Source organism: Periophthalmus magnuspinnatus, chromosome 13 (genome assembly GCF_009829125.3).
Source record: "Periophthalmus magnuspinnatus isolate fPerMag1 chromosome 13, fPerMag1.2.pri, whole genome shotgun sequence".
In the NCBI taxonomy this organism is placed as follows: Eukaryota; Metazoa; Chordata; class Actinopteri; order Gobiiformes; family Gobiidae; genus Periophthalmus; species Periophthalmus magnuspinnatus.
Window position 1 is genome coordinate 6612505 of NC_047138.1, and position 22103 is coordinate 6634607.

Sequence of the window (22103 nt, forward strand, 5' to 3'; positions counted from 1 at the left end):
CAGGTGCTCTTCAAATGTGTACCACACATTGATCTATTAAAATAACAGCCCATGGCTCACCACTGGCTCCCTCTTGTGGTAAAAAAAAGAAAAACGCGTAGGCATAGACGTTTAGTTTACTGCTGTATTATACAAGTATTCGAGCCGATATTATTGAATGTATTTTGCCCTTATTGTTCTAGGCCTAGATGCCTAGTCTATGGTCTACTAGGGAATTTTAAGCTCAAACAATGTACAGACCAAAAATGGTTAACAGATTTTTTTCTGACTAAATGTAATTGTATAAAAAATAAATAAATAAATAAATAAATAAATAATAATAATAATAATAATAATAATAATAATAATAATAATAATAATAATAATAATAATAATAATAATAATAATAATAATAATAATAATAATAATAATAATAAATTAAGAAATTAAGAAATTAAGAAATTAAGAAATAAAAATAAACTACAACAACAAGTCTTGCCTAGGACTGCAGTTCCCATGATGCCTCTGTGAGAGACCGCGGCAGTGGAGGCGGGACCAGCCAATCTTGTTGCTTGGAGACACTTTGCGCGCTGAAGTGAATGGCTGACAGTGTAGTAATATGAAAGAAGCATGGAGATAATCTGCGTTTTTCGTTATTACTTTTTGTCCGTAACGTGAGACAACCATGTCCACCAAGTGTTTATCCGCCGCTACGTTTAGCCCTTTTCTACTGAGCTGAGGCATGAAGAGCAGGAAACCGAGGCTCGCTAAAGCTGGAGGCAGCAGAAGGAAAGGTAATCTGTTGTTAGCATTAGCTGTTATGCTAACAAGAAGTTGTAAGAGGTTGTGTTTTATTTGCTATTAGCCAATTATTTTATTTTATTATTTTTATTATTAGCCAATATTGAACAGAAACAGAGCAGTTGCAAATCTGGTATATTTTATTAGGGGCTGATTAACTTCACGTATAATGTAGTTAAATTACTTTTCTTATCTTTATACTGGAGTTATTGCCAAAGATTAAACATTGAATTTAAAATATCTTACAGTTTCCAGCGACATTTTTCCATCAACAAGTCTGCCTCCTTTAGTGGAGGGCCAGCTCAGATGCTTCCTGCGGGTGACAGTCAGCCGTGTGTTATGGACAGTTCACAAACCCCCTTCAAACACATTTGTCAGGCTGCGCTGGTGGGGGGAGACCTCCAATGGAACCCACTTCTTTCCTAGAGATGGATCACAGGCATCACAGAAGTCAGTCAAGACAACAACACGTTTCCCCATTCGCTGTGGACCAAAGCAGTTCACTTCATACCTAACAGGTACAAATTAATCTTTAAGTGTACTTCACCAGATGTTTTGCATTAAGTTCTTAATGTTTTTGATATATACCTCATGTCATGATTTACAGACATGGGTTACATTGTACTTGAAGTCCTCACAAAACCTGACCATTTACCAATTGCACGAGCTCAAGTGGCTGGCATCCCCCGTCTTTCTCTGTCTCACCCCATAAGTGGATTCTACACACTTGTTTCGCCAACATCTGAGAAGATTGGAGAATTGCAGGTTGGACAGCACATTGCACTCAGAATTTAATTTTATATCATTTTGTAACCTTTGTGTTTACAGATGTATTGCTTTCTTTTAGGTTTCACTTTGTTTAGAGCCTCTGACTGAAGCCTATGACAGCAGCAGTTCATGCCCTCCCACAGACATAAGCATTGACAAAGCACCTCAGGAAATAATGTCTTCTCAACCCAAGGTCTCTGCTTGCAATGGAAAGGAGTCATCTGAAAGCCCCAGTGGAAACACGCCAAGGTTTACTCAAGTTTTCCTCAACTTTCAAATTAAATACTGTATGTTTATTTATCTGCAATTCTATATAATTTTAGAGGGAAAGATCATCTATATTTCCAAAGAAATGAGCAAAACAAGGCATTACCTGATAACCAGGCAATTGACAACTGCCCCACGTTAGCAAATCCTGCAAGCAGTGGTAATGAGCCAACTAATGATATGCTCTCAGGTAACAGTATAGTTCTATAGACATGTTGGAGGCTTGTATTTCTAAACAGTTCCTAATTAAAGTAACATTTCTTCTTTAATAGTGATTTTAGAGCGTGGAAACAAACTCCGGGATGCTATGGTAGCATCAGCTATTAAAACTGACATAAACACTGCCCCGAATGTCATTGATGCTCCCTTTTCTCTCTTATGTGATAATATCCAATTCAACACCAAGTTAGTGATGGATTTAATCATTTATCCAAGTCTTTGCTTGTGGTATTGCCCATACTTTATTGTTGTGAATTTTATTTGATAGGCCTCCCTCCCCACCTCCTGGTACATTACTTCAAAATATACTGCTTGGAAATGCAAACATGGAGACTGCTGTCTGTGACCAAGGCGTAGACATTTCTGACATAGACCAAAAGGCTGTGGATCTGCTTCTTGGCAGGTAGTGATTACGGGCATTAAAACGTACTATTCACATTGTTGTGCATTATTTGAACATTAATACTCATTGTGGTTATTAATTTTACAGTACATCTCCTCTTCCTCTCTGGGATGACTTATCAGCTCTGTCCAACCCAAGCAGCCTGTGTGGAGACAGTGAACTGAATGACCCACAGTATGATCTGAGCTTGTTGGAAAATCTCTTCTATAAATCCCCTGCAAGTATATTTGATATGTATAATGGCATTTTGGGATTGATTAATAATTTGTGTATTAAGATGTTTATGTTCTTCTCAGGCCATTGATGAACAAACTGCTAATACAGAGTTGTGTGAACAAACTCAACAACAAAAACACAACACACCAGGAGCAACTGAGCAACCCCTGAAGCAGCCTGAAACCACAACAAATGGAGTGTAGGCTTCAAATTAGTTGTGTGGTAACTGTAAGAAACGTAAACAGTTTTGTCACTTAATTTACTTCACTGTCACCTGCAGGGAAGACATGGTTTCTCACAGCCTTTCTGCAGATCAGTTAAACAGACTGACCTCTGTCCAGCTGCTGAGGGTCTGTGTAGATTCTCTGGCTGTTCCCTCTGAAAAATTGTCTCCTTCATCTAGAAATACCAGCAAAGGCAAACCTCCACGACCCCTATCTACTAAAAAATGGTAGGAAAGTAATTTGATGTTGGCTTTATATTATTTTAGAATCTCACAAATTGTCTTTTTCCAACAGCACATATTTTGTTGAGTATGTTTTGCCACGAGTGTCTGTCGTACATCATAATGCCGAAGAAGTGACCCGAGCAGTTTCCAGTAAGATTACAGGAGAAGGTAAGACAATTTACTTTCCTCAGTGAAAAAACAAAAACTATATTTTTAAATGTTTAGAAATGTGAATATTTGCGTGTTACTGTTTCAGCTGTGAAGTTCAGTCAACGCTCTTTGTTTCCTGTCCACTTCAGTACAGCGGCTGTTAAACTTTGGTGGGAAACTGATCTTATCTTTAGAATATATTTGAGAAGAAGCAACCAAAAAAAGGTATAGTATGCACCTGGTACACCTAGTGCACTCCTAGTACATGTTACACAAGTTGGTACATAAAGCATTATAATGCAGTTGTTAATAACGCTGTTTTGATTCTTTTAGCCTATTTTATTTGGGAAAGCAATTCATCCACTACGTAGTTTGCTGCTTAGCAAATCATTGTCTCAGTCTCTATTGCTGCCTGTAAGTGTGGAAGAAGAGAGAGAAGCAAAAGATATTGGACCGCTAAAGGTAAATGACCAAAATAAACAATGAAGCAACACTTTAAGTGGTGTTTATTTCTAATGTAATTTGGTTTATTTATGTTTAGGTGACTCTTGAGCTTGTCACAGGGAAGAAAGACTTAGAAATACCTACACAGACATTGACGCAAAGAGACACAACACCTTGGGATACAAGAGCCACTCCAGCGAATGCACTATCTGGACATAAGAAAGTTTCTGCAGAGGTCCCAGTTATGGAAGTTTCCATGAGTCCTACCAGACTCACAGGAGAAGGTCTTTTTCCAGACAGCTTTTACACTTCCCTGTGTCAGCACAGAGATCAGCCGACAGTGGAGAGCACAGATGTTTTGTTACACACTTTACTCATGGTGCCTAATGGACACTTTCCGTGTTCCCCATTGCAATCTCCAAATTTATACTTGAACTGTAAGCTGTTCTGGTGTGATGAGACCGCGAGATCCCATGTCGCTTGGGGACAGGCAAACCCTACATTTAATTTTGTGCAGGTACTATATATATATATAGTGTGTATATATATATATGTATATATATATATGTATATATATATATATATGTATATATATATGTATATATGTATATGTATATATATATATGTATATATATATATGTATATATATATGTATATATATATATGTATATATATATGTATATATATATATATGTATATATATATGTATATATATATGTATGTGTATATATATGTGTATATATATATGTGTATATATATATGTGTATATATATATGTGTATATATATGTGTGTATATATATATGTGTATATATATATGTGTATATATATGTGTATATATATATGTGTATATATATATGTGTATATATATATGTGTATATATATGTATATATATATATATGTATATATGTATATATATATATATGTATATATATATATATGTATATATATGTATATGTATATGTATATATATGAAATAAAATCTTGTGACTGTCTCTTCAGATGACCCCTGTTGCTTTGACATCTAAACTGCTGGAGCGCATGAAGAACAATGTCATGGTGATCGAGGTTTGGCAAAAGATCGGAAGTCCAAAGCAGGATCACCTTGTTGGCCTTGTTAAACTACCTCTTCACCAGTTCTACATGTCATTCAGGTAAGAACTGTGAGGTCTTTTGGCTATGTTGTTTTATTATTAATGCTTACACTCTACTCTTTTTTTCCCCTTTTTACCACTTTTCAGAGATGCAAAGATTGCACTTCTACTTCTCCAAGCTCAGTACCCAGTATTAGGAGTGGACTGCTACATGCCTGTCATAGATGTTTTCTCAGGCAATTGCAAAGGAAACCTTAAAGTTATTTTAGCTATGGGTCGATCAGAACAGATTTCTGCCCTTCAGTCAGCAAGAGGTGAAGAATATCATTCTCCTGCACCTGTGGTGAGACCAGTCCATCTTTTGGATCATCAGCCACATTCAAAACAGAATAAGGTAAGCTTCAAATAAGACATTTATACAGTTGAGTCAGTGTATACATACCAAAACTACTGGATTTCATGTGTTGTAGGTGACCAGAACATCTAATGAAATAATGAAGGAGCATGTGTTTGTGATAAAAGTGGAAAAGGTTGTCGGGCTGACACCTCTGCAGTCCACTGTGTGGGGTGAGGCTGACTGTTACATTCAATACACTTTCCCCTGTCAAGAAGGAGATCTCACTGCAAATATAGACCTCATAGAAAGTAGTAAGCATTTAAGCATTTCAGTAAAGTAACTACTTTGTGTCATTGTGATAATTACCTTTTTATGTATTATAGCCATCAACTTAAAACCATTTCGCACCACCACTACCCTTTGCGTCCCTGACCCTTTATTTGGCCACACTGAGAGACATGTGCTTTTGGCTCCTGAAGGAGTCCCCATCCAGAAGGTCTTACTCAGCTCTCTGTCCTGCCAGGGCCTGAGTGGTGGGGGCGGAGTACAGTTTGAAGTGTGGTGTCGGTTTGTCACATGTTTTTCATGTTTTTTGCTGGCCAAATTACACTACTGGTCAGGATTTGAGTGTGATGATATGCATGTGTCTGCAGATATTACTATCCAAATGTGCGAGATCAGCTTGTGGCTAGAGGAACGCTTCCATTGTCCAAACTGTGCGCCATGATAACCATGCAGAGACTGCACAATGAGGCACAAATGTTCTCACTGCCACTGATTCCAAGGACTGACACAGATCACCAGCCTCAGCCTTCAGGTAACCATGTACCATGTAAAACATACACTTAACTGGCATAGAATTAATAACTAAATAAGCCACTGTTGAAGGTTTGCTGGATGTGTGTGTTCAATACAAACACCGGCCTGTGAGGCCAGAGGGACAGATGGGAAGAGGAGCTGCATCTCGTGTTGTGACATTGGTGATACAAATCCACAGAGCGTCTGGGTTGAAAGCTGCTGCCAGGTACTCCATGATCACTCTTGCTATGACATATTCAGTTGGCAGTAAGTAAATAAGAGCATTTTTATCTCCTGGTCCTTGCAGGACAGTGGCAGAGACAAATGAAAAGTTCAGCTACTACACTTCTGTGGGTGTGAACAGCTACATCACAGCTCAGGTCTCCTTTTTGCCCGAGCGTGAAACGAGATGCACTCGAATAGTGACACGATCCTTCAGTCCAGAGTTTGACCATTATATGGAGATGTCATGTGACCTGTTACTTCAAAGGAGCACAGGGGAGTCGCTCAGTCTGGCAGAGCAGCTGGAGCAGGCCTCTGTCATTTTTACCGTGTGGAACAGAGAGAGTCGAAAAGGTTCAAATGAAATGTACTTTAAAAGAGCACATTTAATACAACTAGCATCTGCATTTCTTATATTCCACTTTTGTCTACTTCCAAAGGAGTTGAAGCCTCCCAACCAAAAGATGTTCAGTTGGGTACAGTTAATGTACCACTTGCTAATTTGATCTATAAAAGAACAGGTAGATAATATACAGTATTTATCCAGCTAGATTTAATATTGTTGGTTTCACTCTGATTCATTTTGCTTTCACATGATTTTTAGGCATTTCAGGCTGGTTTGGACTGCATGCATTAAAACAGACTTCTTCTGAAGAGCAGCCGATATTGGTTGGGGGTGTTGAAATTTCCATCAGCTTTGCCCATCACTCAGACAGAGAAAGAGTCATCAAAGCTGCGCAGGGCCTGGGCTGTGAAATGGCCCATAAAGTTGATGTAAGAGAGGATGATGAGGAGTTTTGGGAGGAAAACCTCAGTAAGATTTCATTGACTTTTTCGGTACCTCGAGCCTGGATACCTGTGCACTGCCTGCTTCTGCCCGGCCTCAGAGAGATGCAGCGCACAACCTACTGCTACTTTAGATACAAGTTTTACGACCAAGAAACTTTCTGTTCTCACATGAAGCACCCAGTCATTGAGGAGGAGAGTGTCGCCACAGTCAGTTTTGAAGGAAGCACAACAGTGGAGCTGAAAAGGACTCAACCCCTAATTTGGTATCTGTGTGAAGAAATGCTTGAGATTCAAATGTGGGTAGCTGTCACCAAGGACAAAAGTCAAAGGCCCTGTGATACAGACAGACTGGTGGGCTCAGCCTTTCTTGATCTGTCCGCACTTGCTAAAATGTCTAAACAGAAACTTACATTAAGTGGTAAATCATCTTTATTCAACTTTTTTATTACCCTTTTCATGCATTATTTTCATTAAACTGTTTGGATTTCACAGGAGTTTACCCAATGTTTAGACGTTCTGCGGCTGATCTGCAGGGAGCCGCCCTCAGGGTCCACATTACGCTGGCACTGGGTCCTGGTCCGAGGATGACGGCTCATACAGACATTGATGAAGAAGAGCTTTTATCTGATGAAGTGGATGATACAACAAAAAAATCTATTGAGAGATCGCATCAAAAAACAACTTCGAGAAAAACGGACATTACAACTGTGCAGCATACAGAGATGGACTATAATGCATCATTCCCTGTGACTATTATGGTAGATAAAGCCATGCACCTAAATCTGAAAGGTTAGTCTATAAATGAGTGCATGGATCTTTATATTTATGTATTTTGTCATAATAATTTGAATTGTTTCATCCAAAGGTTGTCCCCTCACAGATCGCAGTGAAGGGACCCCTAGTTGTTGTGTCTCTTATGTCACTGCAGACTCAGCTGAACCTGTCTCTACAGCTGTGGTTACCAACAATGACAGCCCAGTGTGGGACCACCAACACGAGTGCAGGTAAAGCATTAATTATTCAGGGTTGTTAAAAAATGTACACCCAGTGTACACAATACCAGTGTAGAACTGGTATTGAAACGCATGTGAACAATTTATAGTTTTAGAATGGTCAGAATGAGTGCTAGACCACATAATAACATTAAAGACTATAATGTCCTATTACTATTATTTTGTGTTCATTTGTCTAAAAAAGAGCATTGTTATTGTTAGTATTATTGTAGCAATAGTATACCATATTATATTCACAAAAAACTTTCTGTGTATTTTATGCCTTATTCAGACTTCCAAAGGACTTACTTGTGGATCCCCAACAATCTCTTGTCTTCAAAGTGTGGCACAAAGGAGGTGAATAATAGATTTGTTGGAAATACAAATATTTTTTATTTATTTTAATGAATAAAATAAATACAACCAAAAGCTCTGTTTTTGTTTACAGAGATCGAGAGGGTGATTGGATTTGCTTCAGTCGACCTAACACCATTGCTCTGTGGCCTGCCCTCTGTCTGTGGCTGGTACAACATTACAGACTTTAGCGGTCAATGTCATGGCCAACTCAAAGTGGCCGTCACACCGCTTCATAGAATCCATGACCTCAGGCTGCAAAGAAAGACAGTGTGCGAAGAAACGCCTACTAACTCATCAGTACGTTTTAAAAATTAAAATACATAGTAGGGCTGCAGATTAATCAGAATAATCCTGACTAGTCAACTAGTAAAATTATCATTGTTGTATTTTGATAGTCTTAACCATTAACTGGACTATACAGTCTCAGAGCACATGCCAAAAGAGCAACTAAAATAAACCAAAATAAAATATCTCTGATTTCAGTATCAGTAATACACTTTATTCATAAATGTTCTCTATTTAGAAGTCTTCAATAACCATATTTAAACCTCTTTTTGGTTGAAAATGTATCACTCACAAAAACCTCAATGGGCTGTAGAAATAATCATTTGACCAGTCGGCTAATCTAAAAAATGTTGCTGACTAGTCAACGACTAAAATAATTGGGCGTTACTACTATATAGTAATTAATTTAATAAACGGCTATAAAGATTTTTTTTTATTTACAGGGTTTATTCCAAGGCCATCCGATCAGTTATCACACAACAGCCATCTACAGCAGTTTCCCCTCGCACATCAGCCGCTATCCCGAACAGAACATCTCCTCTCCAGACCACACAGAGATACTGTTCTCTGAAGGGTGAAATATTTAACATAAACTTGTTTCATTCTACAACAATTTTGCCATGTTAAAATATAGCTGTTTTAGATCAAGTGTGAGTGACCGTCATTTTGAACACATGGACAAAGTGCGGCTTTACCATCAGAGCCTCCACGAGCAAATTACTGCTCCTCCTGCCAGTGGTACCGGAGACCTAAATCCATCCAGCTCAATCCTGTTTTCAGCTCTAAGGTAATACTACAACTATAGCATCTAATCACATAAACATGATTAATACTGACTTTATTTATTCTGGATTTAAGGAAAAAACTAGGTGAGCTTGACAATATTCAAAGATACTTCAGTCGCAAGCTCTCAGCTCCCACTTTTCCAATGAGTGATCAAGGTGTTATCCATAAACCAGAAGCGCAGAAAACCTCTGAGATGGACACTGACCACCTCCTGCTCAAGTCCAGTATGTTAGTCGGACAAGTCAACAGTATCATTGGTGGTAAGCTCCTTTTGCTTTTTCTAAATTGAGTTGACAACACATACAATTTCTGGCACTTCAAATGGCACAGGTAAGGGTTTGTTGTTTCAGTAATAGTCACTGGTACACTACCAGTGAAAAGTTTAGCCACAGTTTTTCATTTAATATTTTTTCTTTATTTTTATGACTATTTACATTCAAGATTCTCACTGAAGTGATCAAAACTATGAATGGTCAAACATGGAATCTAGTGAACAGAGCAAAATAACTATAATAATTATACAATTCTTAAAATAGCCACCCTTTGCTAGCTAGAGTTATTACTACTATTTTCTTTAAATCCACAAATCAACATATTGCTTCATATGTGTGATGTCTGCAATAGGTATCTACAATGTAAAAAGTAGTAAATACAGAGGGAAAAAATTGAAGGAGTAGGTAAACTTTGAATGTTAAGGTAAAGTTTACACTACACCACCAGTCAATCATATGTACATATTTGTGTACCGGTATATATAATCCAGTCAGTATTGCAGTAACTGATGCTGATATCTGTGTACTAGGTCTCCAAGAACAGCATTTGGAAACCATACCCTCCATCCCACAGAGTAACCCAAATTATTCTGTCAAAGACCCTGTCCCTCAGACTCCACATGAGACCCCAGAGTCTTCTCATAATATGCCTACGACTTCACAACAACCACTTTTGACAAATGAAGACACGATACACTCTAGCCACGGACAAGACTTTCAAAACGATGTGAACTCTCAGATCCGATCAGAAGAGGACCAAACACAAGAGACGGATGATGAAGAGGGACCAGGTTGTAAAATAGACCAAGATGCAGAGGATGATGATGAAGATTATGAAGATTATGAGGAAACTATTGTCAGACCTCGACATCTGAATGAACTGACATCTTTAACAGATAAAACTAGCCCCTGGACTAGCATTTTATCAGATCCTGATGTAGTTTCTCTTGAAAGTATTGACACTGAAATAAGTCATGGTGAAAAAGTGGAACACCTGACCACAGAGCTGCTCATAAAGGATTCCAGTTGTAATGCCAGTTTTAACTGTGAAGAGGACAATAAGAGGGATAACATTTCAGAAAAGGAGGAGTCCAATACAGATGAAGAAACTCCCAGGACATGTGAAAGTTTACATTTGAAAATACAAGACAAGAAGCCAGCATTTAACAGTGAGTCAGAGGATGAGGCATTTGGAGCTTCCTCAAGTGGAATCCACAATCCCATCAGTACAGAGAAGATTGATGACCCACAACCAAAGCCGTATCCTTTATATATACCATGAGCTTATACCGCTTTTTGCTTTAAAAAAAATATAAAAAATGGCATGCATTTAGAGTAAATGTACCCAGAGCAAACAGAAATAAAATGCCGTACTAAATCCTACGTAAACATTTTCATTGACTTAAAACCATTTGTTTAACAGTGAAATAGGTTTAACACAGTTGAATAGTAACAGTTCTTAACATGCTTTTATAAAGACCGGTTATTCCGGAGGTGCCAAATTTCTTCCTCCCTCCTCACCAGATGGAAGCATCTATGAAAGCCATACGTTTGGCTCCATCTTTTTCACAATCTCCCGTCGACCTTGTAAGTAAAATGTACTATCATAACCATCATATTTTAAACAGGAAGGATCAAAGTGTTCCTTCTTTTTTTTTGTCATACGCACAAATCTGTCTAGTTACATAACTGAGCTGTAATGATGGTAACAATGAAATGAAAACAGCGGTGATGGAAAGACCTGCCACTGTCTTTTTTATTGTAATTCGTTATATACATCTCAATTCATTAGTAGCATTTTATGTACTAGATATAATTGTGTATTATTATTGTCTCATTACATTAAATACACACGATTACACAATTGCACAATTGAAGGCTCTTGAATGTGAATGGTAACCAGATCTGCAGGTTATTGCTCCATTCAAATTTACGTAACAAATCAAGTGCCTTATTATTATATAATAAAATATATCTTGAATCAACTGCATTGTTTGCACAGTCCAAATATTGACATAGCATTCTTTGAGTTGCCGTTTAAATTCACTTATTTCTTCCTATTTTATTTATTTGTAAAGGGACAGGACATATGAATGGATATTTTAAAATGTAAATATATAAAGATTATAGCCAACATGGCTAATTTCCATATTCAGTCCCTTGGCAGGTTGATGTCCTGTTGATGTCAAGGTGCTGCTGCTCCCTGTCCTAGACAGGACAGAGAAAAGAGTAGCACCTTGGCTTATTGTGTAGAGTTCTAAGTAAGATTACTTCACATACAAGAAAAATGCTTTGGATAATTATTTTATTTTTTATACCTTTTTTACAGGGACCCAGTGCTGCACCTGCAAGAGGTCCTAGGTCACGCCCCAACATGTCACCTTCATCTTTGAGGAAGGAGACGGACAGAATAGCTAGAATATTTGCAGCTCATTTTGATGAGACTCAAAGAAATTGAGCCACATATGTATTAAACTGTAATTCCAGTTAATGCAAATCATGTGTACTGTACATAATTGAAAGTTTCATTTTTCTATTTATAAATAAATATTTTCTACATTATTACCTGCTTTTATATTTTGATTTTATTGTTCAAAACCTTTACTAGAATTATTTAACTGTCCCATAGTAAATCTTGCCAGAAAATAAATAACTATACCTTAAATTGTTATTGGTGTGTTATTGTGTGGTTATAGATTTTATAGACAATGGTGCGTAATTATGTCTGGAGAAAAGCCTTTTGTAATTTGATAGCCCACAGGAATTCATATGTTTTGAAAGGAGCAGCTAGGGTTGAGGGTGGTGCAGTTTCTCAAAAGGGCGGTGACTGTTTTTCTGTTCGTCATCTTAGTCAAGGTGTTTGCCCTGCTCTACGTCCTGTCAGAGCTGTGCAATTTGAATGACACATTGGATTTTGTTTATGGAGAATCCATCAGCAAAAATGCATTTTAATGCTTTTCAGAATACTATATTTTTTTGTTACCTGAAACATGACAGTTTCTTCAAGAGTGATTGGGAGAATTTTTAACTTGATCTTTTGCACCACTACTGTTTTTTTTAGCCTAAACTTTTAAAACTTGTTTCTCTGAGGATGGCTGTTACAGTAGCGTCTGAGCTGGCCCCGACTGTGGCTGTCAAAATCTTCTCTGCTGGGACAGCTGCTTGTGTAGCTGATTTGGTCACTTTTCCACTGGACACAGCTAAAGTCCGACTACAGGTTAGACTGTTGACTAGTTCCTTTAAATGTGTTTTAAATTGAATGCACACCTTTCACATATATTAAAGGAACAAAGTGTCACAGTGGTTCTACCTGGGATTCTTCAGTTTGACAAAACACTTCCTTTACTTTTTTGTAAATAAAAAATGTATTAAGATCAATGTTTACATTGTGATTCTTATTCTTTCCAGATTCAGGGCGAGTTTAAATCCACAAATGTGCAAAAGAAGTACAGAGGAGTTTTTGGCACCATCTTCACCATGGTGAAGACAGAAGGTCCCCGTAGCCTTTACAGTGGACTGGTGGCAGGACTTCACAGACAGATGAGCTTTGCTTCTGTGCGCATCGGCCTCTATGATTCAATGAAGCAGTTTTACACCAGGGGATCGGGAGGTATGGCTGAAATGCATCCTCTCCTAACATCACATGTCTAACAGATCCAGAAAAGTGCTGTTGAGCATATGTTGTTTTTAAATGCAACTCTCTTTAGGTCAAATGTCAGATTTTCTTAAGGAACATAAAATGCTGGAGGCACAGACCTGCCCCTCACACATCTCTGAAATAGCGAAGTCTGAGCCACCCACTTTTCTCCGCAGCTGTTGAAACAAGTTAAACTGGTTTAGGGCTGTTTAAAAAGAATCCTTCAGCCTTAAACTGTTCAGTACTCTGTGTATTGTTGTGTTTCTTATCTACTGTATAGATCACAAACAACTCATTTACTAGGCATTAGGTAACAGGAAGTACTGGGGCTGTGACCAGACTGACAAGTTCATTGATGACTAATGTATTATGCAGATGTTGGGATTGGCACTCGGATTCTGGCAGGGTCCACCACAGGAGCGATGGCAGTGGCCTTCGCTCAGCCCACAGATGTGGTCAAGGTGCGGTTTCAGGCGCAGGTGAGGCTGCCTGAGAATGGAGCTGTGAAGAGATACGACGGCACCATCAGCGCCTACAGGACCATTGCCAGAGATGAGGGCATCAGGGGCCTGTGGAAAGGTCTTTATTTTGAATTAAATCAACTAGGGATGGTCTCATGGATTTTTTTAGTTGATAACCAATCCAATATTTATCTTGCTGTTGTGGCCCATAACCAATATATACCAATATTAAGCTTTTAAAGCTACAATTTGCGATTAGACTGGCCGACCCACCCTTGTTGTATTTTCACATATCACCAGTAGATGCTATCTACGTTACTTCAGTCTGATAGTGTGCCAACTTTGGCCTGACAGAAGACAACCAGAGAGACAGGTGAGTCTGAACAAAGGCCACGTGGGGGAAATTTTACAATGAATGTATCACTTTATCATTTATCACACAGACTCGGATGGTGCAGAAAAAAATGTGCCAAAATATCAGCCAAAGTTTCAATGTCAGACCAATACTAATATCTTGGGAAATCATCTGAAAATGGCAGATAACCACTGACCAATATATCATCCTTAAAATCAACTGGTTCTGATTGTTCTGTTTGTTTTTTTTTACTTTTGCTCATATAGGTTGCTTGCCAAATATAGCTCGAAATTCCATTGTGAATTGCTCGGAACTGGTTACCTATGACATTATCAAAGAACTAATTTTGAAGTACAAGCTAATGACAGGTCAGTTCAGGATGCCGTTCGGTTGAGCAGTTGCTGTGGTTTGTCTGTGCTAAATATATTGTAAATGTTTCCTTGTCAGACAACATGCCATGCCACTTCACAGCAGCCTTTGCAGCAGGATTTTGCACAACCATTGTGGCATCACCGGTGGATGTGGTGAAGACGCGTTACATGAACTCAGTGCCAGGCCAGTACACTGGGGCCATTAACTGTGCCCTCATTATGTTACTAAAGGAAGGGACCACAGCGTTCTACAAAGGGTATGTGCCATTTTTAATGTAAATGATACAAGCATTAACAACCTAACTTGCTGTGTCTTCCAGATTCATGCCTTCATTTCTTCGACTGGGATCCTGGAATATAGTTATGTTTGTAAGCTATGAGCAAATTAAGAGAGGTGTCTGCAGACTCAAGGAGTATTGGAACTCTCCTAAATGATATTTTCTTTAAACCTGAGGACTCCGTACTGGTCTAGGCATGGTTTACCTCATGTATGGCAGTGCAATTCATTTCTTAAAGGGGCCAAATGTCAAGCCTGTTATCCTAATTATTGTGTGGAGTCTCAGAGTAGAGTCCCTCACTTTGCTATGTTTGGGTGTTTGAGTTCTGACCTCATGTAACTACCTATGTATGATCAAGTTTACTCTCCTCAAGTGCAATGCTGCTGATTTTATTTAAGTTGAAAGAATATATGGTACAAGTGGGGAAAATTGCTTAGTTTTCAATAAATAATTTTTATGACTAAAAACACTGTTATAAAAGTATGGTTCCTCATGACTTAATGTTGTCAACATATATGTTCTGTTAATAAGCTTTTTTGCCATTTTAAATGTAAGTAACTGCATCATTAATGTTCTCAGAGGCTGACATGGTTAATTCATGATTTGAAATGATGGTTATGATGTAGCTCCGTGCAGCTCCTGAAACTCTAATTAAACTGTATAAACCACTAATATTATTTAATTCATCCATGCTTTGCTCAGTAGACCTGTGGCTTTCAGGTTCCTGTTATAGTTGACATCTTGAGGACCATTTTAACCATTCAAAAGATGAGATATTTGATTTTAAAATAATCATCGTTCTGAAATCCATGGATACACCTTATTATGACCAAAAGTCCTCCTTAAATGGTGCATTAAATGATTGCATATCGTCATTACCTCCATTAGACTGATGGACACGTGTTGTCAACATTTGTTTTGAGGACTTCACATCAACTGAGTCGTGTCTCCGTTTCCGTCCGCTAGATGGCGCTCACTACACGCGTGCCTGTGGGGCATGAATGCAGATAAGAGCAAATAAGGAAATTGTGAGTTATGGGGAAATGATCTCAGGGTTAATTTTAAGCAAACTACTTTAATCATGTGTTTGATCACAGCATGTTTTGTTTTTTAATACTCGGCAGAAAAGTAAATGTAACGTGTTGATATTAGTTACACAAACAGGCCAGTGCCACTATGTTCTTTGTTGACAGGACAGAGCTCGTTGCCTCTGCTAAATGTGGCTCTGGTTAATCCTTAAGGTGAGCAGTGAGCCTGTCCCGCCTGATCAGCAGAGAGGTCCTGGGACATCCTGAGCACAGACCTGGACAACGACAATATGAAGACATTTTCTCTTGCATCCACACACCCTCAACCGGTAAGTAAAAACAGGAATCCCCTGTCATTTAATAGGAAAAGCAATTTCTTTCCTATTCCAATAGAATAAAACCTATTGTTTGTTTATTCCGAGTAACGTAGCAGTTTGTATTAATTTGGATTTTAATGAATAGCCTGCTGTGTTTCTGCAAAATACAATTAAGAAATGTACAAGTCGTACTACAATACTAGAATTATATTAAACACTGTTGCAGCTGAGGGCTGAAATGGTTTTGTTTTGCAGCCTTGTAGTAGTTGCATAATAGGCTTTCTTGTTCCTCGTAGCCCTAGGCTATATTTTTGGCTTAGTTTAGGCCTACTTATGAGGTGAACAGAGCATCAGAGAAAGGCTTGATGACAAGTACCCATTTTACATGCAATTTCAATCCATTAAAATCACAACAGGAGTATAAAATATTGCATGAACCTAGAGAAAGTTAGAAATTAAAAAAATGAAACAGTTATTGGTCAATTAAAAACAAGCATATTGACATTCAGTATTTTACAATAGAAATTATTTGTTGGTATCCATTGTCTAATATTGTGTAATTAACGTGTATTATTTGGGTTTAGTGCTATGTTGCTGCCAGTGTTTTGGCATCCTTACTAAACTCCCTGTGGTGACATCGAGACCTCCTCTTGAGTGTGGACCATGAGTGCAGACACAGACCCGGGCTGTGAGGCAGATATGGACCCAGAGAATCCTGCAGAGCTAGAGGACCTGGTGGCAGCCATGAACATCACAGCCAACCGCCTAACCCCCCCAAACGGCTACAGGACGCACCGCCCCCCCGTCACCAAATCTTACAGGAAGATGTCCCTGCAGGAGCGTCGCATCGCCCGCCAGCCCACCATCGAGACCAAACGGGTGTCCATCACAGATGGGGAGGTAAAAGGCATAAAAATAAAAACCCATTTTAAAAGTACATCGCTTCTCATAATTGTGTCTTTTTCTTTAGGACTTTGTCCAGCTCAACCAATACAAACTGCAAAAAGAAATTGGAAAGGTGATATAATATGGTTATAATTTGGGGCTGTGGGGTAAGATAAAAAAAAAAAATTAAAAATCATTTAATAAGCTGTGATATCAAGTAATAAATAATGATTTTTTTTCCATTTCAGTCCAGCTATAATTGCAGTGTATTCAGAACCCATAATAGATAGCATTTAATTCAGAAAAATCTATTCCCACTAGACTATATATCAGCCAAAAAAAAGACGATAGAGATTACAGACATGCAATAAAATTAATATAATATAATATAAAAACTAAATTTATTTTTGTTTTTTTTTGTTTTTACCAGGGTTCATATGGAGTTGTGAAACTGGCATATAATGAAGATTCAGAAGAGTATTATGCAAGTCATTTTTAAATAATGAGTCATTATTTCCTCCATGCAGGTTTTTAATGTGTGTTATTACTGATACTCTGCTCCATTTGTAGGCCATGAAAGTTGTTTCTAAGAAGAGACTCATGAAGCAGTGTGGATTTATCCGTGAGTATTGTGCCAATGACAATCTGAATACTTTGATTTAAATGTGTTTTTGTTGAGTTTGAATGCATGTCCTGTCAGGTCGTTGGCCATCCCAAGGCTCACAGCAGGATCCATATCCTAAAGCTGTGTTGCCACTGGACAAAGTCTACAAGGAGATTGCCATCCTGAAGAAACTGAACCATCACAATGTGGTAAAGTTAGTGGAGGTGAGAGAAGAACAAATAATAATACTGTTGAACTGTTAATGCTCAGACAGATCCATATGTTTGTGAGGCTGACGTGTCCATGTGTTAGGTGCTTGATGATCCTACTGAGGATGGACTTCACATGGGTATGGTATATAAACAACATCTTTAAAAGTTGATACATTCATTTATTTATTTAGCATGGGAATAATAAACATATTTCTATTTTACCTAAAGCCTTCGAACTAATGAAAAAGGGGTATGTTTTATACATACAAGTGAAATAAACAAAGAAGCATATTTTCATCAATTAAAATGCAGATTGAAACATTTCCAATATTGTGTTTTTTTTGTCAGGCCTGTGATGGAGGTGCCTACAGACAACCCCCTCACAGAAGAGCAGGCTCGCTTTTACTTCAGGGATGTGGTCTTGGGAATAGAATATTGTATGTTTAAAATAAATTATAGTGTAATATTTCCCTTAACCACTTTTGATCAGCAGATATTGTATCTGTTCACAGTGCACTTCCACAAGATCATCCACAGAGACATCAAACCTTCAAACCTGCTGCTGGGGGATGATGGTCATGTGAAGATTGCAGATTTTGGAGTCAGTCGAGAGTTTAAGGGTGCAGATGCTCTGCTGTCAGGCACCGCTGGGACCCCCGCCTTCATGGCCCCTGAAACTATGACCGACCACGAGCAGACCTTTAGTGGCAAAGTGAGAATACTCTAAATCTTGTGCAATATAAACTTTAAAATGATAAAAAAGGATATTCATGTTCACACTGTATGTTGTCTTTTGGCCAGGCTTCAGATCTGTGGGCGATGGGAGTCACCCTTTACTGTTTTGTCTTTGGAAAGGTAAGGTGGTTTTGGACTTTAAAAACTTTAAAGTATCAAATATTGAGTTAATCTTGCATTCCCTCTGTTTCAGTGTCCTTTTTTTGATGAATACATTGTAGCACTGCACAACAAGATCAAGAAAGACCCCATGGTATTTCCAGAAACGTGAGAACATTTTTAGATACTCAAAAAGTGTTTTATTTCCCCTTTTCTTGTAAAATCACAAGCATAAATATGAACTTCGCAGGCCCGCTATTAGTGATGATTTAAGAGATCTTATTGAAAGGATGTTGGATAAAAACCCTGAAACAAGAATCACACTGCCACAAGTTAAGGTGAGAAATGCAACTTTTTGTATTAGACTTAGACTTCTTTTGAACTTTTCATGCAAATGTGTGTTACAGGTGCACCCATGGGTGACAGAAAACGGCACAGACCCACTCCCTCTAGAGGAGGAACACTGTACTGCGCTGGAGCTCACTGAGGAGGAGGTCAAGAACAGTATCAAGCTCATCCCCAGCCTCTCCACTGTGGTGAGTCAAAGTTCTAAAGACTATGGAAGATATAGTTATTAATGATGGTAGTTATTAATCGATGATGTGAAGCATAACATGCTTAAAGTGAATGTGCAATTCAGTTCTTAGTTTTGGTAAAGGGCGCTTTACCCTTATGGTGGAAATTTGGTGTATTTTAATAAACTTTTAACTTTTATATTTTTTCTGTGTAATAGAATAAATAAATTGTAAAAACTCAGTTAATTTATGAACATAGCTCTATAGCTACTCTAAAATCTTGTGAAGTCTTTTGTCTTTTTCTTAACATGAATTGTGCTTTGTTGGTGCTGCAGATCCTGGTGAAGTCCATGCTGAGGAAGCGCTCTTTCAGTAATCCCTTTGAGTGTCGGGCCAGACGCGCAGAGAGGTCCATGTCTGCCCCTGGAGGTCTTCTTACGTAAGTGCCCTAGTCTGCAAATCCTGCCTCTTCTGCTGGATCAAACTGCTAGCTCAACAAAATAAAACAGCTAGCACATGCCTGCATTCATACACATAACAATACAGCTATCCATACACCTCTTGCAATCGAATAATTAACCTGGTGATCAATACATCTGTGAATATTGATCAGCAGTATGGGTTGTTTGGTACAATTAAGCACAGGCAGATAGAGGCATAGATACAGGCATTAGTCGTCCCCTGATAAGCTAAATGGAGCTCTTATTGCAGCAGTAATGGCTTTGGTGCTTTTGTTTTCCATTAACAAGCCACTGATGTTTGTAAGGAGCCATTGGTGCTGATAATTACACATACAAATGCGGCTCTCTCCTCCACACTGCACATATCTGAGCTCTTTTCAAGAATATAGGGGCTGGCTGCTAGTACATTGACTATGTGGTACACTGCAAATGATTAATCAGCAGTTTTATAAACTTGATTAAATGACAGAAACCCTTGTTTTTGCTGTTGTCACAATCCAAACCAAATAATGTATTGTTTTCTATTTCAAAAGTATTTGCATGTTTTTATCAGTGTTGTCTCTTTCATGTGGATCACCTGAACATTAGCATAATGCATTTGGGTTACTTACAGTTGCAGGTCTGCTATATAATGAATTAATATAGCATAATTTAAAGACAAAGCGGAAACATTTTGCTATCCCTTACAAACAATATAAAAGTACTCTGCTTACATGAACTGTGCTGAAATCAAGATTTTGACGTATACCCTATATTTCCACAATGGGTGTGCTACGTTATATTCAATCTTGTTTGTGATACTGTATAATGTTCACTTCTCTTTCTTGCAGTGACTTGGCTTCACTGCGGTCTTCCCTTCAGATACACTCTTCCTTGAGGTAAATATTTTACTGGCATCATTCACTTGCATGTTCGTCCCATTAATGATGACATTACAAATCTCTTAACAACAGAGTATTACTTAAGCTAAACGGTCACACACAGATGTTGAGGTTATTTGGTCAGCCGTCCTCGGGCTCATTTCTTTTTAGGGCTAGCATGAATGAAAAGTGTTGAGCTGTACAGTGGAGGATGTGCACTGCTTGACATTTCAGCCTAGAACCCTCCTCCCCCTCCTGCTCATCTGCAATCTCACTTAGTGCTTTCAGCGACTTGATGGACTCTCTCCCCCACAGGAAAGTGAGCCGTGAGGGCAGCCGGGAGGGAGAGCTGGAGGACTTGTACGAAGACGAAGCCTTTACAGAAAGCGCTGAATAAGGACATAGAGCAGGCTTCAGTGAGTTTGCTTCAGCAGAAGACATTCGTATTTTTTCTAATTGAAACACACTGCTCAAAGCTAGCAGTGATGGTCAGGTTATTTGTGTAACTTTAAATTACCTAGAATGTAATTATTAACATTTTGATGCTGTTTATGTAAATATGCTTCTAAATTTATTTTTACATTTTCCTACCCACTAAAAGATAATAAATGCTATATTTTGCTCCTAAATGCATTTTATTTCAACAGTGTAGGTAAAACCACTAGTGCCCCACTAGAGGGCATCATGCTTATATTCTGTTTTGTACCTTTTACTTGTGTTTATTGGATAAGGTTCTTATTAGTATTGTGTAGTGAGAGTTTAAAATAACCTCAGTCCAATATTGCACATCACATTAGAGCATTTTTTTCCCCGAACATACCAGAAGAGGGCAGCACTCTCATGACAGTGATCAATCACATGTGATCGACTGATATCTGGAACAATTCTCAAGTGAGAACCACATATTTTTACATACTAATAATAAACTTCTACATACTAATTAGCAAATGTGTACTTTGTTGGAATTGTATTTCCAATAGCAATGTAATATGTCTCTAATTACTAACTAATCTTTCATTCAAGGTAACATGTTGGCTAAAACCTGGTGTTGGTGCTGCGCCTTCTCTGCTTCTTCATATACTTAGATAGTGATATAAAAATAGGTGGTTAGCTCTGACAACAAAAGATTAAAAAAAATGTAAGGAGCTGCTGCCAAGCACATCAGTAGTGTCATCATATTGAGACTGTTCTTAGTTTTTATTGTTTTTTTATTAAGTTTTTATTTAGAATACCTTTCCAAGATTAAATTGGGTCATGGCAAACAGTAAGGACCATAAAATTAGGCTACATGAAATCATAGGTTATAACCAGCAATCATTCACATATTTGACAATAAATGTGTCATTATCCTCTTGTAAATATGTCACAAACCAGGTTGCATATTTTGATATTGACAGGTATTACTAAATGTGTTAAAATGCCATAACCCATAATGTCTTGTGCATGTTTACAGCATTTGTATTTGTGCAGTCAGTGTTTTATGCCATTGCAGTTTTGTGAGACCAAAGAGGAGTGTTTCTGAGGAGGATTTCTGTGGAAACTGTTGCCATGCAACAGCACAATGCTGCTCTCATACAGAGGAGTAACTTCACTGTTTGCTGCTCTTTTCTGAGCAGCTGCTCAGCACGGCCTACTTCATATTCATCTATACTATCACTAC

The 22103-nt window shown here is 38.1% G+C and overlaps 3 protein-coding genes across 4 annotated transcripts; all 3 read left to right on the forward strand.

Annotated features, from left to right (window-relative positions):
* Nucleotides 1–582: 582 nt before the first annotated feature.
* Nucleotides 583–18460, forward strand: c2cd3 (C2 domain containing 3 centriole elongation regulator). The gene is made up of 34 exons (XM_033977390.2): nucleotides 583–773; nucleotides 1029–1298; nucleotides 1388–1545; nucleotides 1628–1797; nucleotides 1872–2005; nucleotides 2088–2220; nucleotides 2303–2437; nucleotides 2525–2654; nucleotides 2734–2852; nucleotides 2934–3104; nucleotides 3172–3269; nucleotides 3358–3476; nucleotides 3585–3713; nucleotides 3793–4212; nucleotides 4696–4847; nucleotides 4935–5181; nucleotides 5258–5435; nucleotides 5508–5691; nucleotides 5778–5941; nucleotides 6013–6148; nucleotides 6230–6498; nucleotides 6585–6665; nucleotides 6749–7351; nucleotides 7426–7722; nucleotides 7799–7937; nucleotides 8218–8282; nucleotides 8374–8579; nucleotides 9011–9141; nucleotides 9211–9354; nucleotides 9426–9613; nucleotides 10156–10885; nucleotides 11104–11212; nucleotides 11955–12054; nucleotides 18291–18460. Exons 1-34 carry the CDS (start codon nucleotides 722–724, stop codon nucleotides 18344–18346), a joined length of 6417 nt encoding a protein of 2138 aa, XP_033833281.2. The 5' UTR covers nucleotides 583–721; the 3' UTR covers nucleotides 18347–18460.
* LOC117380788 (mitochondrial uncoupling protein 2-like) lies at nucleotides 12490–15754 on the forward strand. Of its 2 annotated transcripts, XM_033977630.2 has the most exons (6): nucleotides 12490–12842; nucleotides 13034–13235; nucleotides 13638–13841; nucleotides 14345–14446; nucleotides 14526–14706; nucleotides 14770–15184. In XM_033977630.2, the coding sequence occupies exons 1-6, from the start codon at nucleotides 12717–12719 to the stop codon at nucleotides 14882–14884; spliced, it is 930 nt and encodes a 309-aa protein (XP_033833521.1). In that variant the 5' UTR covers nucleotides 12490–12716; the 3' UTR covers nucleotides 14885–15184. The 2 variants fall into 2 exon arrangements, with proteins under 2 accessions (XP_033833521.1, XP_055081872.1); XM_055225897.1 differs by lacking the exon at nucleotides 13638–13841 and having other exon boundaries at nucleotides 14770–15754.
* camkk1b (calcium/calmodulin-dependent protein kinase kinase 1, alpha b) lies at nucleotides 15812–18210 on the forward strand. The gene is made up of 8 exons (XM_055225899.1): nucleotides 15812–16084; nucleotides 16657–16972; nucleotides 17043–17090; nucleotides 17388–17441; nucleotides 17528–17579; nucleotides 17658–17785; nucleotides 17874–17910; nucleotides 18122–18210. Exons 2-8 carry the CDS (start codon nucleotides 16736–16738, stop codon nucleotides 18127–18129), a joined length of 564 nt encoding a protein of 187 aa, XP_055081874.1. The 5' UTR covers nucleotides 15812–16084; nucleotides 16657–16735; the 3' UTR covers nucleotides 18130–18210.
* Nucleotides 18461–22103: the final 3643 nt, after the last annotated feature.

What these genes read in the sequence shown, in the direction of transcription:
- LOC117380788 (XM_033977630.2), top strand. Translation starts at nt 12,717, where the DNA reads ATGGCTGTTACAGTAGCGTCTGAGCTGGCCCCGACTGTGGCTGTCAAA. An exon ending in CAGCTAAAGTCCGACTACAG is followed by an intron (nt 12,843 to 13,033) that starts GTTAGACTGTTG and finishes TATTCTTTCCAG; the next exon opens with ATTCAGGGCGAGTTTAAATC. An exon ending in CATCAGGGGCCTGTGGAAAG is followed by an intron (nt 13,842 to 14,344) that starts GTCTTTATTTTG and finishes TTGCTCATATAG; the next exon opens with GTTGCTTGCCAAATATAGCT.
- camkk1b (XM_055225899.1), top strand. Translation starts at nt 16,736, where the DNA reads ATGAGTGCAGACACAGACCCGGGCTGTGAGGCAGATATGGACCCAGAG. An exon ending in TGCAAAAAGAAATTGGAAAG is followed by an intron (nt 17,091 to 17,387) that starts GTGATATAATAT and finishes TGTTTTTACCAG; the next exon opens with GGTTCATATGGAGTTGTGAA. An exon ending in ATGTGGTAAAGTTAGTGGAG is followed by an intron (nt 17,786 to 17,873) that starts GTGAGAGAAGAA and finishes TCCATGTGTTAG; the next exon opens with GTGCTTGATGATCCTACTGA.
- c2cd3 (XM_033977390.2), top strand. Translation starts at nt 722, where the DNA reads ATGAAGAGCAGGAAACCGAGGCTCGCTAAAGCTGGAGGCAGCAGAAGG. An exon ending in AATATCCAATTCAACACCAA is followed by an intron (nt 2,221 to 2,302) that starts GTTAGTGATGGA and finishes TTTATTTGATAG; the next exon opens with GCCTCCCTCCCCACCTCCTG. An exon ending in CAGTTTGAAGTGTGGTGTCG is followed by an intron (nt 5,692 to 5,777) that starts GTTTGTCACATG and finishes ATGTGTCTGCAG; the next exon opens with ATATTACTATCCAAATGTGC.